At 40.7% G+C, this 15292-nt stretch overlaps 1 protein-coding gene across 4 annotated transcripts in view; it reads left to right on the plus strand.

The window, feature by feature from the left end:
• Positions 1-5233: 5233 nt before the first annotated feature.
• Positions 5234-15292, plus strand: part of CDK8 (cyclin dependent kinase 8) — a 181643-nt gene continuing 171584 nt past the window's right edge. For all 4 annotated transcript variants that reach the window (XM_074985692.1, XM_074985700.1, XM_074985712.1 and 1 more), the window contains exon 1: positions 5234-5600. In XM_074985692.1, coding sequence (XP_074841793.1) covers positions 5473-5600 — 128 coding nt within the window. In that variant the 5' untranslated portion in view covers positions 5234-5472. The remainder of the gene's footprint in view (positions 5601-15292) is intronic.

Genomic DNA, 15292 nt, shown 5'->3' on the forward strand with positions numbered 1-15292 from the left:
AGGATACACTGAGCTGTTAATGTGTTTAATTTATTTAACTATTTTTTTAAATTGCTCAAAGTGATAAGAAAGATGCTCTGTGGTTTAGGCATAGTGGAAAATGTGGAGTACAGTATATTCCACCCCTACCACTGGCTTGCCATTTGACTTCATTTGCTTTGCACCCAGATAATTAGCATGATAAGTATTCCACAAGCCAAAGAGCTATATAGATGGGGAAACCTTTCTGTGCCATCCCTGGCTTTAAGGTTTATGAGAAGCAATGCCTTTTTTTTTAAATGCAGCGTTACAGGGTGTACCTCCCTTATCCTATGTCATATGGCATTGCAGTTGCTTCCTGTTTCAGTATGTACTGACTTTATCTTCCAACAGTGCAAACATATAAGATGAAAGTGTCTAGTTTAGCAGTCTGCTACTGTGTTCCTTCTCTCTGTTTTTCTCATTCTATAAAGGCTGCAAAAGACCAAATAAATAATTCTCATATATAACTAAAGGTTGGGGCATGGTTGACTGTCCAATGATTTTTTGCTCTATACTTAAGCACACACTTTCTTTCAAACATTGCATATTTGTTACTACTACAATTCAGATCCCTCTTTATTAATGCCCCACTCAGACAATTAGCATCTGCAGGCTGCTAAAGCTCAGCCAGGCTCCCTTCTATGTCTCTGGACTTTTGCTTGTGAATATAATTCCTTACATTCAGAAGCTGTTAATGATGACAGTCCCATGATTTCCTGATATCAAAACAGAAATTGTTCATTTTGATACCTTTCTCCACTGATGTACTTAATTCCAAGATCAGTGCTAAGATTAGTCATTTCTAATTGATAACTATGGCTTTATTTCAAGCAAGGTAAAAGGAAGAGGTTTGCAAAAATAGTATGGGGATGAAAAACACAGCACAAGCCTGGAGTAAAAAAGATCATGGCAAGGAGCATATGAAGAATGAAAAGTATGGGAGCAGGAGAAGAAAAGGTCTGAAGCCTTAAATTGAGCAAGACAATTAAGCATGGCATTTGATGCTTTGCTGAATAAGAACATAAGAATGGCCATACTGGGTCAGACCAAAGGTCCATCCAGCCCAGTGTCCCGTCTGCCGACAGTGGCCAATGTCAGGTGCCCCAGAGAAGAACAGAAGACAATGATCAAGTGATTTATCTCCTGCCATCCATCTCCTGCCCTTGTACTGAAGGCTAGGGCACCATACTTTACCCCTGGCTAATAGTCATTTATGGACCTAACCTGCAAAAATTTATCGAGCTCTTTTTTAAACCCTAATAGAGACCTGGCCTTCACAGCCTCCTCCGGCAAGGAGTTCCACAGGTTGACTGTGCGCTGTGTGAAGAAAAATTTCCTTATATTAGTTTTGAACCTACTACCCATCAATTTCATTTGGTGTCCCCTAGTTCTTGTATTATGGGAAAAAGTAAATAATTTTTCTATATTCACTTTCTCCACACCATTCATGACTTTATATACCTCTATCATATCGCCCCTCAGTCGCCTCTTTTCCAAACTGAAAAGTCCCAGTCTCTCTAGCCTCTCCCCATATGGGACCCGTTCCAAACCCCAAATCATCTTAGTCGCCCTTTTCTGAACCTTTTCTAATGCCAATATGTCTTTTTTGAGGTGAGGAGACCACATCTGCACACAGTACTCAAGATGTGGGCGTACCATAGTTTTATATAGGGGAAGTATGATATCTTTTGTCTTATTATCTATCCCTTTTTAAAAAATTCCTAACATCCTATTTGCTTTATTAACTGCCGCTGCACACTGCGTGGATGTCTTCAGAGAACTATCCACTGTAACTCCAAGATCCCTTTCCTGATCTGTCATAGCTAAATTTGACCCCATCATGTTGTACGTGTAATTTGGGTTATTTTTTCCAATGTGCATTACCTTACACTTCCCCACATTAAATTTCATTTGCCATTTTGCTGCCCAATCACTCAGTTTGCTGAGATCTTTTTGTAGTTCTTCACAATCCCTTTTGGTTTTGACTGTCCTGAACAACTTGGTGTCATCTGCAATCATGTATGAATCATGTATGAATGACAACATGGAGGAAAGAAATAAGGAAACAAGTGATAGAGAGAAAATTAAAAAGAACAAAAACTTTTATCCTACTATAAAAAACACAACTTATCAGTCAAGAGGAGCAGTATCCCCAGGAAAACACTGTTAGGCATTGAGTTGCAGGAGTGGAAGGTGAAGGAGTAGTCAGCTTTCTCTTTAAAAATGGGGCCAAAAACTAGTGGATATTTTTGTTTTGGTCACTGTTAGAACTCTGTTGCACTTGACAGATTTCTGAAATAAACCACGGGGGGAAAATGCCTTTTCAATGAAATATATGTACTGAAATAAAATTGAAAGGTGATCCTGAAATACCAGCACTATTTTTTGTTGTTGTTTAAAAAAATTAAGATGTTCTTTCTAACTTCACTCTTCACAGGTATCATTAGTTCCATTTTACAGATAGGAAACTGAAGCACAGCGAGATGAAGGAACTTGTCCATGGCCATCCACCAAACCTAAAAACAGAACACTGGTGTTCAGAGTCCCAGTCCAGTGTGCTGTTCACTAAACTTTGTATTGATGCATTGTGTGTGACCTCTATGAACATCTTGAATGGAAATCACAGCAAAGAGCACAAAGATTACAGTGATGTTCACAGGGCAATTTGGATACAAATATTTCTTCCTGCAAGAGAAATGAGTGGAAAGATGTAAGACAATCTTCTAAACATTCTTACAAAAATGATTAAAATTTAAAAGAAAAAATAGACTTCCTTTAACTCCTGAGATGGTGTTTGTCTAATCATGAAACCTTCCCAGCTTTAGTGTAAATAGAATGTAGTGCAGAGTCCCCCAGAACTCTATTCTTGAGTCTATATTTGTGTGTGCTTATACCCTTTTGTAATAAGCATTTTTAGGCCCCGGTTGACACTATAAACATAAATCAGTAGAATTACATCACTCCAGGGTATGAAAACTCCACGCCTTTGAGCAGTGTTCCCTCTAATTTTTGCCATCCATGTGCTGAATAAATTTTCTTATGTGCAACAAGGCATGTACAGCTGCACATCACCTGCAGAAACACAGGCTGTCAGCTGTGAGTGACTGGATGCTCTCCCAACCAGCTAGGTATCTGAATCTCTCTTGTGTGGCTGCTCAAGCAGTCATTTTACAGGGCACACTGTCCATGAGCAACATAGTTATACTGACCTAATCCCTTGCATGTTGAATAGTAACAGAGAGGTAGCCATCTTAGTCTGTATTCTAACAAAAGAAAACAGCATAAACATAGCACTTTAAAGACTCATTACCAAATAAATCATTTTGTTACTCTTTAAAGTGCTACCTTTCTGCTGTTTTGTTTTGACCTAATCCCTGGTGTAGATAGTGCTTTGTCAGCTTCTCTCTGGGACATAGCTACCACTTCATGAGGTAGCAGACTAACTGCTGATGGGAGGTCTCCTGTTGAGGTATTAGATTCTTCTCTAACCTGCTACACCATTGCTGCTGCAGCTTTTTAAGTATAGAGCTGCCTTAAGTTTTGTCTCCTTTTACAGCTCTTTAATGTTCAGAAATCCATTTTTGTTGTTGGATAACTTAAAAAAATGTGGGATTTCTGAAGAATTGGCGACTTTTTAAAAAAAGGGTAGATGCTGGCATTATCTAATTTTTGAACTCGTAAGTTATGTACTTGAAAATGCATTATAAGTAAACCACTATACTAAAATTGAAATGGATGGAAAGGGCACTATTACATGCATGATCAGTAGAAATGCTAAAAGAGTGGCTGGACCGGTGGTAGTGTTAATTTGCCAGATTCTGATATCATTACTAAACTTACATAGCAACCACAAACAATTCTACTCTCTGTAATGTGATTGTTTGTGAAGTAAATTACTATTCAGGATGATTAAAGGAATCAGGAAGTGGCTCGTCATCAGGTGAAAATGCAGATTTACTGAAGTATACAGTTGCCTTTCATGGTTGCAACCAGAGTCCATGGCCCAAATGTATGCATACATTTACACATAGGGCTTATCTTCACTAAAAAATTAGGTTGTGTTAGAATACAACCTTGATGAAGTCTATGAATGAAAATGATATTAAGTGTGACTTTACAGTTAAAACAGACAGGAACTGCCATGTTTGATATCTTCTCTCCTCATGTGAAGTACGTGCTACTTGAACCATTGAGTTAACCATGAAAATCAAGAAGTGCTGTGGCACCTTATAGACTAACAGGTATTTTGGAGCATAAGCTTTTGTGAGTAAAGACTGCTCCAAAATATCTGTTAGTCTATAAGGTGCCACAGGACTTCTTAATGTTCTCAAAGATACAGACTTTCTCTGAGTTAACTGTATAACTAAGATATCATAATGTTAAATAGCATGGCTCTGTTCTGCCTAAGCTGACCACAAAATCAAATTTAACATGATGTTAGTAACATGACTCCCTCACTCCACATATGATTTCATTCTCAAAACTTCAGCAGACTGCCTACACGTTCAAGACTTTGTGCATGGTCCTTAGTCTACAGCCTTATGCGTGTAGCACCTCATTGCTACCGGTCTTCCAAACGAATGCCCCTGGCACACCCACCTGATTGTGAACACCTTTTAAACTATAGACCCCTGCCTGCAGTGCCCCAGCATGACTCGGGACCCATTCTAACCTACAGCCTGCGGCATACACTCACACTTCACTGTGGCCCTCATGTAAACTACAGGTTCTTCACAAACCCTGTCCAAACTACAGCTCCCTACCATGACCCCAGCCTGCATCCCGATCTCTCTCCAAACTAAGTCCTCAGCACCATTCAGTGCTCATGGGAACCGTGTTATTTTAATGGATCCCCCTCTTAAGGGGGACCTTTTATTTGTGGGCGGGCGACTCCCTCGGTTATCGCAATAGGACCATTCCATGCTCTTTCCTGGCTCTTCTCCACTCCAAAGACATCACCTTCACCCCCCCGCTCCAGACTACAACTCCCAGCCTGCAAAGCGGGGCACTTAACGAAATCTGTACTACGACTCCCAGCAGGCAACCCCCTTCCTCCGCCCTCCGGTGGCGCAATGCATGCTGGGCCGAGAGCTGGACTGGGTGCTCTCAGCCGGCTAGATTCCACGTGGTGCGCTAGTCGCTGCTGCTGAGGAGGTGTCGCTGTGAGAGCAGCTTGCGACGCTTTTTCAACAGTGCAGTGAAGCGGGGCTGCCGTATTCCGGGTGAAATACCGGCTGTTGTGCCGTTGCTTGGCTGAGGCGGGGCGGGAGCGGTCGGAGACGGGGTCAGAGAGAGAGAGAGAAGGGAGTAGCCCTTACGCCCGTCGGCTTCCCCCTGGATGGTCCGTGTCGCTGGTGCGGGGCCTCCTCCTCCCTGGTCCCTGCGGTGTCCGGAGGCGCGGCGGGCTGTGAGGCAGCCGGAGACGGTGGGGGCCGGCGGCGGGCGCTGAAGATGGACTATGACTTCAAGGTGAAGCTGACCGGGGAGAGGGAGCGGGTGGAGGACCTGTTCGAGTACGAGGGCTGCAAGGTGGGGAGAGGCACCTACGGGCACGTCTACAAAGCCAAGAGGAAAGACGGGTGAGTGTTGGTGTTGGCCGCTCCTTGCTCTTGTCCCTGCTGCTCCGCTGACCCCGGCCTTTTGCCGTATGCCAGCGCCTCGCCCTGCTGCTGTATTCCCCCTCCCCCCCCCCCGGCCCCGCGACCCCGTTCTGCGCTCTGGCCGTCTCGGATGTGCTGCTACGTTACACCCGCTGGCTGTGCCCTGCCCCTTTTTAGCTGCTGTACTGTCCCTTGCCACCTCCCGCGTGCCTGCCCTCTTCCCGTCCCTTTTGCTTCGTTGTCCCCTGTCACCTCGTCCCTATACTGTCTACCTTATTCATCCCTCTCCCCCCAGTCACTTCTGCAGCATCTGTGTCCTGCTTCATTGGACCCACTTGTTTCTGTCTTATCCCAGCCCTGTGCTGCCTTTCTGTCCCCACTTCTTTGGAGCCCAGTCCATCTCCCTTCCATACACTGCCTCTATCAGATCTTTCTCCTCTATACCCCTTCTGTTGCCTCCATCCCATGCTGCCTCATTATCCTCATATTATTTCTTATGCTGATATTTCACTGGGACTCCTTTATCCCGATGACCTCTTCTCTGCCTTGCACCCATTTATATTATTTCCACTTGCTCTGTCCCTTTGTGGCTATATCTTTTTGTTTGTTTGTTTGTTTGTTTAGCCTTAACCATTTCCTTATCCCTTAGTCTGTTTGTCTCCACCTATCATTGTTAGGAACAGTCACAGATGAAAATACACTTTCTCTTAGCCTTAAAGCTGGTACCTCATATTGGCAGTAGCAGATTTTGAGTGGAAAATTTTCTTGGGTTGAAAAAATTCCATAACTTTGATGTTTTTTATTTCTGGGTAAATGGTTGTATGTTAAAAAAGCCTCAGCCTCCACAATCTATTTTGCAGGGTTGGATTTAATTTTCATGGTGGGTTTCTGACTGATTTATTATTGCTAGTCACCATTTTGAGGGTTCTTGCCGGCTGCTTCTGTGTCTGAAATCTTAGTCCTCAAAGGGTTTTAAAGGATTTTTGAGATAATCTCATTTTATGGCCAATTAATAGTACAGTTTTTGGGAGATGGAGGTACAGGAACATATAGCTATCTGTAAAAATTGTTCAGAATATATAAGGCAAACTGTCATTTAGATATATTAATCCATTAAAAAAATTGCTTTTTCAATAGCACAGCAGTGGCACGTGGGAAACAGGAGATAAGGGAAATGCAGAGCTCAGTTGTCAGTTTTTCTAAATTTTAGATATGTTTGGGTTTTTCACTATATCTTAGTTCTCATGTCTGATTTTTCTCTTTTCCTCCCTCCAACCCCTTGGGATAACTTTGTCAGTTACTCATAATTTTCCTGTGCACGTTAGTATAGTATATCTTAACCATTTAAAGTGGCAGTGTTTCTTTTCTGTAGTGCATAAACTGAAAATCTTTCTTGCCAGTTATGGGTGAAGACTTTATTAGACTTGGTTTTATTTACTTGCATCCTCCATGTAAATTCTGATATTATTTAGTAGAGAACTCTACATATGGGAAACTGCTCATACTTTAATATTCAATTTTAGAGAGAATTTTAAAATATTTTTATAATGACCTTTCACATAATTACAGTATCGGTTTGGTTTTCTGGTAAGGACCAGCTAATAAGCTTATTTTTTTTAATAAAAAGTTTGGTCATGCACCTGCATATTAATGCCATAAGAGAGGATTATTTTTGTAGGTAGTCTTCCTGGATTTTTGGAAATAAGTGTCAGGAGGATTGGACTCCATCATTAATCCTCTGTGCTCTTGTTTAGTGTTGCTTTAAAGTGAGTAACTTTACTTGAATAAATTTAAGCATTAGAATTTATGAATACATGATGAAAATTTTACTATGAACGTCATTTGGAATCATTCAAATCCACAAACAATGTAAAATCTTGACAGCTGCAGTGGAAATACAGATGAAAAGTATTTAACAAAGGTCAATGCAAAGATGTTCCAATGTTGAATTTGTGGTTTTTCAAAACCATTTCTCAAGTTGATGTGCTCGATAGTTTCAAAAGCCTACATTCTCAACAGCTCATCAGATGTTGAAAAGTAATTAACATTTTGGAGTTTTTTGTGGTCATTAACCATATTAGAGCTGTGCGGTGATAGTATCAATTTTTAAACTCCTACTTATGGTAGATTTTTAAAAAAATATATTGAGCAGAAACATCAGTCTGTGTGATGACAATTAAGGGATTACTGTCTGAAGTTACAGCTGGCTGTAATATAATTTTTCTAATTAGGTTTGTCCTGAAATATGACTCACAATAAAATGCATTTTTTATTTTAAAAAAATCTAGCTAATATTATGCAATCTTTGCCTTTTAAAATAGGGATTTTTTATAGTTGTTCATATGTGCATACATTTTAAAATTCTGAGTTCTCTGAAAACAAATATCAAGACATTTGACATGCGGCATTATGCATTTCTTGGCTTCTTCTGTTGCTGCCTTATTTTTTTTCTTTCCTCCCTTCTCTCTCTCTTTTCTTAAGCCTTTGAAGTGGCTAGTTGACTAGATTTGGTTATCTACCAAATGGTACAATTATAAATATTCACACTAATGTATGCTCAGTATTCTTCTTGAATATGTAGTTTAAAAAATACCAGTTCTCATCTGGGGATTCAGGAGAGTCAGGGATGTAATTTAAATATAAAACATGACTGTTTGTTATATTTCCTTAATAAAAGGAACATTATTTCAGAGACATAAATGTGCAATTATTAGACTCTCAGTATGTTTAACTGGACATTTTCTGGAACTAAGAAAACTAAGTAATTGTTAACTGACTTTTAATAAAACAGCATATGTTTCTGTAAGTTTGAAAACTCTGGATTTTTTTTTTTAACACCTGTCTAATAGTAGCAAAAATAATCCGTTATATTTTAGGGTACTGTTCTTCTGGAATGCTGTGACGTGCTTCACCAGTCTCTCTCACTGTCTATTTACATTTCACCCCAGAGGTGGCTGAATCAGTTAAAGCAGAAATACTTCACAACCATAGCAAAGCAATTGTTTAAAAATGTCGTTTGATTTACGAGAGACTATATTTAGGTAGGCAGAATTTTAATAACTTTGGTGTCATAACCAACTGCTGAACTTCTCTACTCTCTGAAAACTGTCATGGTCTCTCCAGTTATTTTATGAAGGCATGTTGGTTTTCATGCTGTATCCCAGAGACAGCAACTCTAGCTGTGCTTTGCCTTATGCATAACGTGATGGCTTTTGTTCAGGACTGAGTTAGTCAGAAAAGTATTACTTACCGAATCACCAGCATTTAATTCCATTCAGGTTTCTTACACAAGTACTAAGAGAAACTGAACCTGCTTAATTTTAGATCATCTGAATAACTGTTTATGGGGGTACAACAAGAATTCCATCTATGTACCCCTCTATCTTCCCTTAGCTCAGTGGTCACCACTGCTCAGTCATGATTGATTGATTGACATTGGTTGATTCTGAGGAGTCTCCCAGTTGTTTGATATGAGGTGGTGGAATGAACCTGCTGCTAAGAGTTGTTGCTTGCCCCCATGCTGGCAGCCCATTCTTGGAAGTAGCTGTGTTTGGGGTTGTGGGGGAGTGGAGAGACAGGAATCTTGGCATGCTGCTGCTGCTGCTTACAAGCATCACCCCACACAGCAGTATAGGCTGGGAGAAGGGAGCAATGGCTGCTGAGGGAGTGGTGTTGGCAGTGAGGGGCAGCACATGGAGCCATGTATCTGTTGCTACAGGAATGCATTTTGGCAAGCAGGGAGCCTGCCTTAGCCTTGCTGGGCTACTGACCAGGAGCCAGCAGTGTTAAATGTCAGCTGGCAGGCTGCCACACACCAATCCCAAGGTCTCTGAATGCCTTCATAGAACCTAACCTTCTGCCCCAGCTCTGAATCCCCTCTCAGAACCAGGACCCATGCCCCATCCTAGTGAAAGAGACTGAAGGAGTGAGTGTGGCAGGACTTCTGGGAAGGGACGGGATATCAGGGAAGGGACAGGGTAGATCTTGAGTTGCTCGTATATTCAGATAAAGATTTTGGGCATAAAAAGTTTGGATACCACTGCCTTAGCCCCTGCAGTTCAAGCACTTTGCTTTTGAGAGCCTGTATTCAGGCTCAGTATCGAGAGCTACTAAATCCAAATGAACTTGTATGGAAACTCTCATCATACTTTCTGTATTCAGTGCAATAAACTGGTTAGCCTCCACTCTGCTGCAGGAATTCTGCCTACTTGAATTCAACTGTTTTCCTCTCCTTTGCCTCAATTTTTAGGCCCTTATAGTATATGTATGTACCCTGAACATTTCTGAAAGCCTTTTTTGTGTGCCAAGGCACAATTATGTTTATATGGCAGTTAATGACAGTGTTTCTAAATAGTCAATTTACAGAGAGAGAATTTGTTTATGATTAGGGTGAGAGTAGAAAAATATGAAGTATAGCCATTAGGCAACGTGTAGTAATTACCTGTTTAAGTATAACAGTGGATTTTATTGTTGAAGGCAATATTGAAGTACAGCAAAATCTTGTGGTTTTTATTAACTGCTTTCTTTATTCCTCTGTCTCTTTGGGGAAGAGTTATATGTATGGTGAGTGGAGTTAAGCAGCCTAGCATTTTCTTAATCATTGTTCTAATTTACGACTTACAGTGTCACCTTGTGTCTTTTGGTTTTTTAATAAACAGCATAGCAGTAGTGGTTTTGTGGTGTATTTGCTATAAAGTTTCAGCCGCTATAACTTCAGTGTGTATTAGGTGTCATCTTAGTGATTTTTAATTCAAAGTTGAAGAGAATCTCATCTAGGCATAACAAACTTTGGCAAATATCAACAATTGTTTCCTGTCACTCCTTACAATAAAATCCAGTATAAAACTTCTTCCTGATGCTCTGTAGAATTCCTTATGCAATCCCTATCTAGTTTAGTGTCTGCCTGTGTTACGTTTGTTCCAAGAACTCCTCTTAAACAATGCAAGCTATAGCTACAAAGTTTAGTATGCAGCTTTCTCTTACTTAATCCAAAGCCAGGGTTTGGTTGTGCCTGAAGAGTGGGAAGTTCCTGAAATCCCAGGATTGTTCAGAACATTGAAATGGAGGAGGGTAGAGGGAGAAGGGAGGGGAAGAGAGGGGACACAGATTTACGCATTACAGTAAAACCCCGATTTGTGTGATTTCAGTTTACATGTAACTTGGATTAATATGAGTTGGAATCAGCAAGTGGAGCCAGCCAGCCAGGCAGTGCAGTGCTCCACCTGCCAGCTCCAGCCCCTGGACTGCTGCACTGTCTGCCCCCCAGCTGGGGAGTAGCTGCCCCACCTTGCTGGTCTGGCTCCCCCAGCGGGGTGAAGCCAGGGAGTAGAATGCCGCCTCACTGGTCTGCACCCCCTGCCACTGGTAGGAGCCAGGAAACTGACCGGTGCTGCTGCTACTCTGGTCAGTTTCCTGGCTCCTGCCAGTGACAGGGAGTTGGGAACCATGGGGCAAATGCAGGTCGGGGGTGCTCCTGTGTGGCCAGAATGGCCCTGTCTGCAGCACTCCAGCCCAGGCACACTGTGGGTAGGTGTGCTTCAGCCAGGCTAGAGCAGTCCCTGTCACCGGCAGCCCCTTGGGTGGGGTGGGGAGGAGAGTGGGAAGGAGCCTAGGTGGGGCTGGGAAGGCTGCTCCAACCCAGCTGGGTTGTAATGGTCCCCTGCCTTGGGTGAGGCTGTTCTGGCTGGGCTGGAGCACACTGGCAGGGATGCTCCAAGGCTGAAACACTGGACAGGGATTGCTCTGGCCATGCTGGAATGCCCCTCAACTGCAGGAGCACTGTGAGCAGGGATGCTCCAGCTTGGCTGAAGCAGCCTGGGGTCCTCAGTGTGCTGTCAGTGGGGCACACCCCTTTACTCAGTTAACTGGTTAAACCTTACATTTAACCAGTTGACTAATTACGTCAGATTTTAGACCCCTAGTTTAAGCCTTTGGTGCTAGTTGTCAGAACAACTAATGAATCAAGCATCAGCTATTATTAAAGATGGAATTTTGATTTATGAACTTCTGGAACAACTGTGCTATTCTGGGGTGATGCAAAATCTTAAAACTCAGAACAAAATGGGTAAAATGATAGACTCCAGGAAATCTGCTGGGATTGACTGTTGCTCAGTTATTACAATGCAGTACAAAATGCAAAGGTACTTGTCCAGTTAGAGAAAATCTTCTGAAAAGATCAAATGTACAAAAATTAGGTAGGAGACTAGCTACAACTCCAACAAGCTTCAGGATTTGCCATCACTTATCCTTCTATTTGGTAGCATCAAAAGCACAGTACGTATTTATAGTACTTTGTAAAACAAAGTTAGCTTCCAAATTCTTGAATCAGAGTACCACATTAGACTGTGATGGGCACTGTAAATCAGGGTCGTGAGTATCCAGTCTAATGAAAATATTGAAGAATCAGTAACTTGTTAGGTGTTTTTTCAAAGTTAAATATGAATTAAGCTAATGTGCCAGTCCTTGGGTGAGGAGTAATATGACATTGTTAATACAAAGAATAACTTTAAATGCTGTTAATAGAAAAAGATGAGACCTCACTTGTACGAATCCCAGTCAAGAAATTTCCAGACCATGTTACATTGTGTAATCTTGTATTCTTCTAATGTTTGACTAGCAGCAGGTGTTTGCTTTGTAATTTTCTTGAAATGTACATGAACCATGTGTGTACTCAGAAAAGGAACTATTGCTGGTAATATTTTTAGCAGTAGTTTCTCCCTTCGGGGGGGGAAAAGTGCTGATGCTGATTGGACAAAATGGTCTTAATTTACTTTGAGACAATCAATAGCTGTCAGATATTTTATAAGGCTTCAGCAAATGATTTTCATATTACTTGAATACTTCAAACGTTAATGAATTTATCCGTCACTCCCTAGGGGTATGATTCTATTTTACAGAGTGAGAGTGAGAATTGAAGAGCCGACAGTAGAGATATCCAGGGTCCAAGTTTCTGGCAGAGCTGGGAATTGCATCTGTATAGCCAAAGTCCTAATGCCTCAAGCCAGTGTTTCCCAAGCTAATTTAGCCACATAAACACTTTTGGTCTTGGAATATATTGACAACACATACGTGCTGGTTGGGAGTGGGGAGGTGAAGGGTTTCATACCACAAACTTGCCGCATGTAGTGCTCAAAAGTTGATTTAAAACAGTTAGGTTTTTTAGATGTCCTATTTCACAACAGACAAAAAAATAACGAGAGAATCATCTGAATGAATAACTAATCTCCTTCTGATGAGAGATGGTTAGCAACCCTATAATTAAATATACAAATTAAAAATTACAGACCCAAAACAAAACATCAATATAACAGCTGAAAGAATGATAGCTAGTGTTGTTCTTTTTACCAAAATAGAAAGGACAACATTTTTCAAAAAAGGACTGTCATTCCTAAAAGCTTGAATTTGTTATGGAAAAGAAATGCAAAACAAATTAGGTATGGCAAAATATTTTTAAAAAAATTTAAAATGTTTTTATAAATATTTTAAATTTGATATTTTTACAGAAAACTGGAAAATAAGAATAAGTATCATTTGACAGTTTTTTTTAAATGGGAAAAGATTTTTTGCATCTTTTGATCACACATCCACTTTAATATTAAGAATGATTCTGGAGAGTTGTATTCTTGTGTCAGATGCAGCATCACATGAGGATTCTGAGCATGAGTCTTACCGAAACCATCGGAATCGATTGTTTCAGCGTGAGTCGCATATCAGCTATACTAGTATGAATGTTATAAACATCAATATACCTACATCCTAAACACTATTCAAATACCTTAATACTTTTGATACACTCATGATTGCATACTTAATATTTTAAAAGGAAAAATATTCCTAGCATTGAAATTTTTTCTGTGGAACAATTATTCACATGGCGTAAAACGCCAGGTTCTATGGAACACAGTTTTTCATAGGGTAGAGAAAATTCTAGTCTATTCTGTGGTTTCTTAACTCTATCCTCTGTCAAATAGTTTGTTGATTAATTCATGTCACATGTGTGGTGCAGTTATTTTAGGGAAAATCCTTTAGAGGACATCACAGCTAAAATATTTAATTGAGGGTAAAAAATGGAGAGCTCCTTCACAGCGGTTGCTTAGCAAGTAGTGGTCTCCTCAAAAGTACATTGCAATGTCAGGTTAAACTTAAAGGAAAAATTTGCTAACAAGGAGTTAAATAGAATACTTTGGCATCATTAGATGCTTTGAAAGAGAATATTGGGAAAATTGTGATCAGAACCTGAACTGGGTGAGAAGTTGTGTGTGGGGGTGGGGGGGGAGGTTTGGTGATATATAAGTATTTTCCAAACCCTGCTCTGCAGAGCTCTTATTAAGTATCAAGTGATTGCCAAGGAAGGTCTGCACACGTGGCTGATCATGTGGTATTAGTTGCTTTTGTTTCTAGCTGCATAATACAGTATTATTAAAAAGTGTAAACTACACTAGATTGCCTTCCTTGTAAGCAGTTGTGGGTTACAAAGTAACATTATTGCAAATGAGAAGGCAGATGTCATGAGATAATCTTTCTATTAAAATATGGTGGATGCCTGTGGAAAATTTTACAATTACTTGTGTTGTGGTCACTCTAATTCTGACTTTCTAAAATAGTGGCTCTACAAAAAGTTAATTGCTCACTTGAAAATGAACCTTTATAATAACCACACTAAAGTAATTAAAACTTGAAAAGTAATTTTTCCCTGTGTTCTTTCCACTTTTCTTAGTTGTCTTCATTCTACCATGTTAGCCTAATGTGCTTTTCTTGTGGTGTATTTTTTGCTTCAGTTGCTTCCTTCTTCTCAAGAGTGAAGCAATTCTCCTTTTTTTTTTTTTTTCATGTACTTAAGTAAAACACATTTCTCAGGTTTAGCTTTGTAACGTGGATTTCACCAGTCCTTGAATAATTCCCTTTCTTGCCTCTACTGTTGGCTTAAAGGAGCATCAGAATAAAGTTAATCATGTTAGTTTCACTGCTGCCTACAGGGCTCTGAATAATATTACTGATGCTGGCTGTAGTTTTGTAATTCCATTTTGCTGTTGCTTTTGAGTCATAAGAAGCAGCAGAAGCACAACTGCTATTCATCTAGAGGTGCTGGAATGCTCAGATGCTACAGTGATGAAAGGCCATATAAATTGATGTGAGGAGAGGCATAGGCTTCTCAGGGTTGAAATCATTGGCATAGAAGGGATCTAATGATTCCTTCACAGTGATCTTGTGGGGAGTATTCCCATTGGGCAGAGTGTTTTGGAGCAGGCTTTCAAGAGGCAGGGTGGCTGGATTCCCTGGCTGAGCCTCCCTTTCTTTGTAGAGCTGTGAGGAGACAGGAATAATGAGGAGGGTTGGGGACTCTATCTGCACTGAAATCATTATTAGGTTGGGGGCGGCGGTGTGACAACAGTCATTTTTCAGAGAACTTCAGGAGTATTGCCATAGCTGTGGTGCTTACATTTCCCTTTGCAGGGGGCTTTGGTGTTCTTACATGAGGGTTGGTTGTTGAAGGTCTTGCCATCCTCCTCAGATTTTTCCCAGACATGGCAACAGTTTGGCATGCAAATTCTACTTGGGGAGAGCAGCTGGTTTGCCAGACTAAGATGGGGTAGTGGATTTCCTGAATACTGCCCAAATATTAGTGGGGCAGGCAGAGAGTGAGGGTAGTTCCAGTAACAGAATACTACAGA

Source organism: Carettochelys insculpta, chromosome 1 (assembly GCF_033958435.1).
Source record: "Carettochelys insculpta isolate YL-2023 chromosome 1, ASM3395843v1, whole genome shotgun sequence".
Lineage (NCBI taxonomy): Eukaryota > Metazoa > Chordata > Testudines > Carettochelyidae > Carettochelys > Carettochelys insculpta.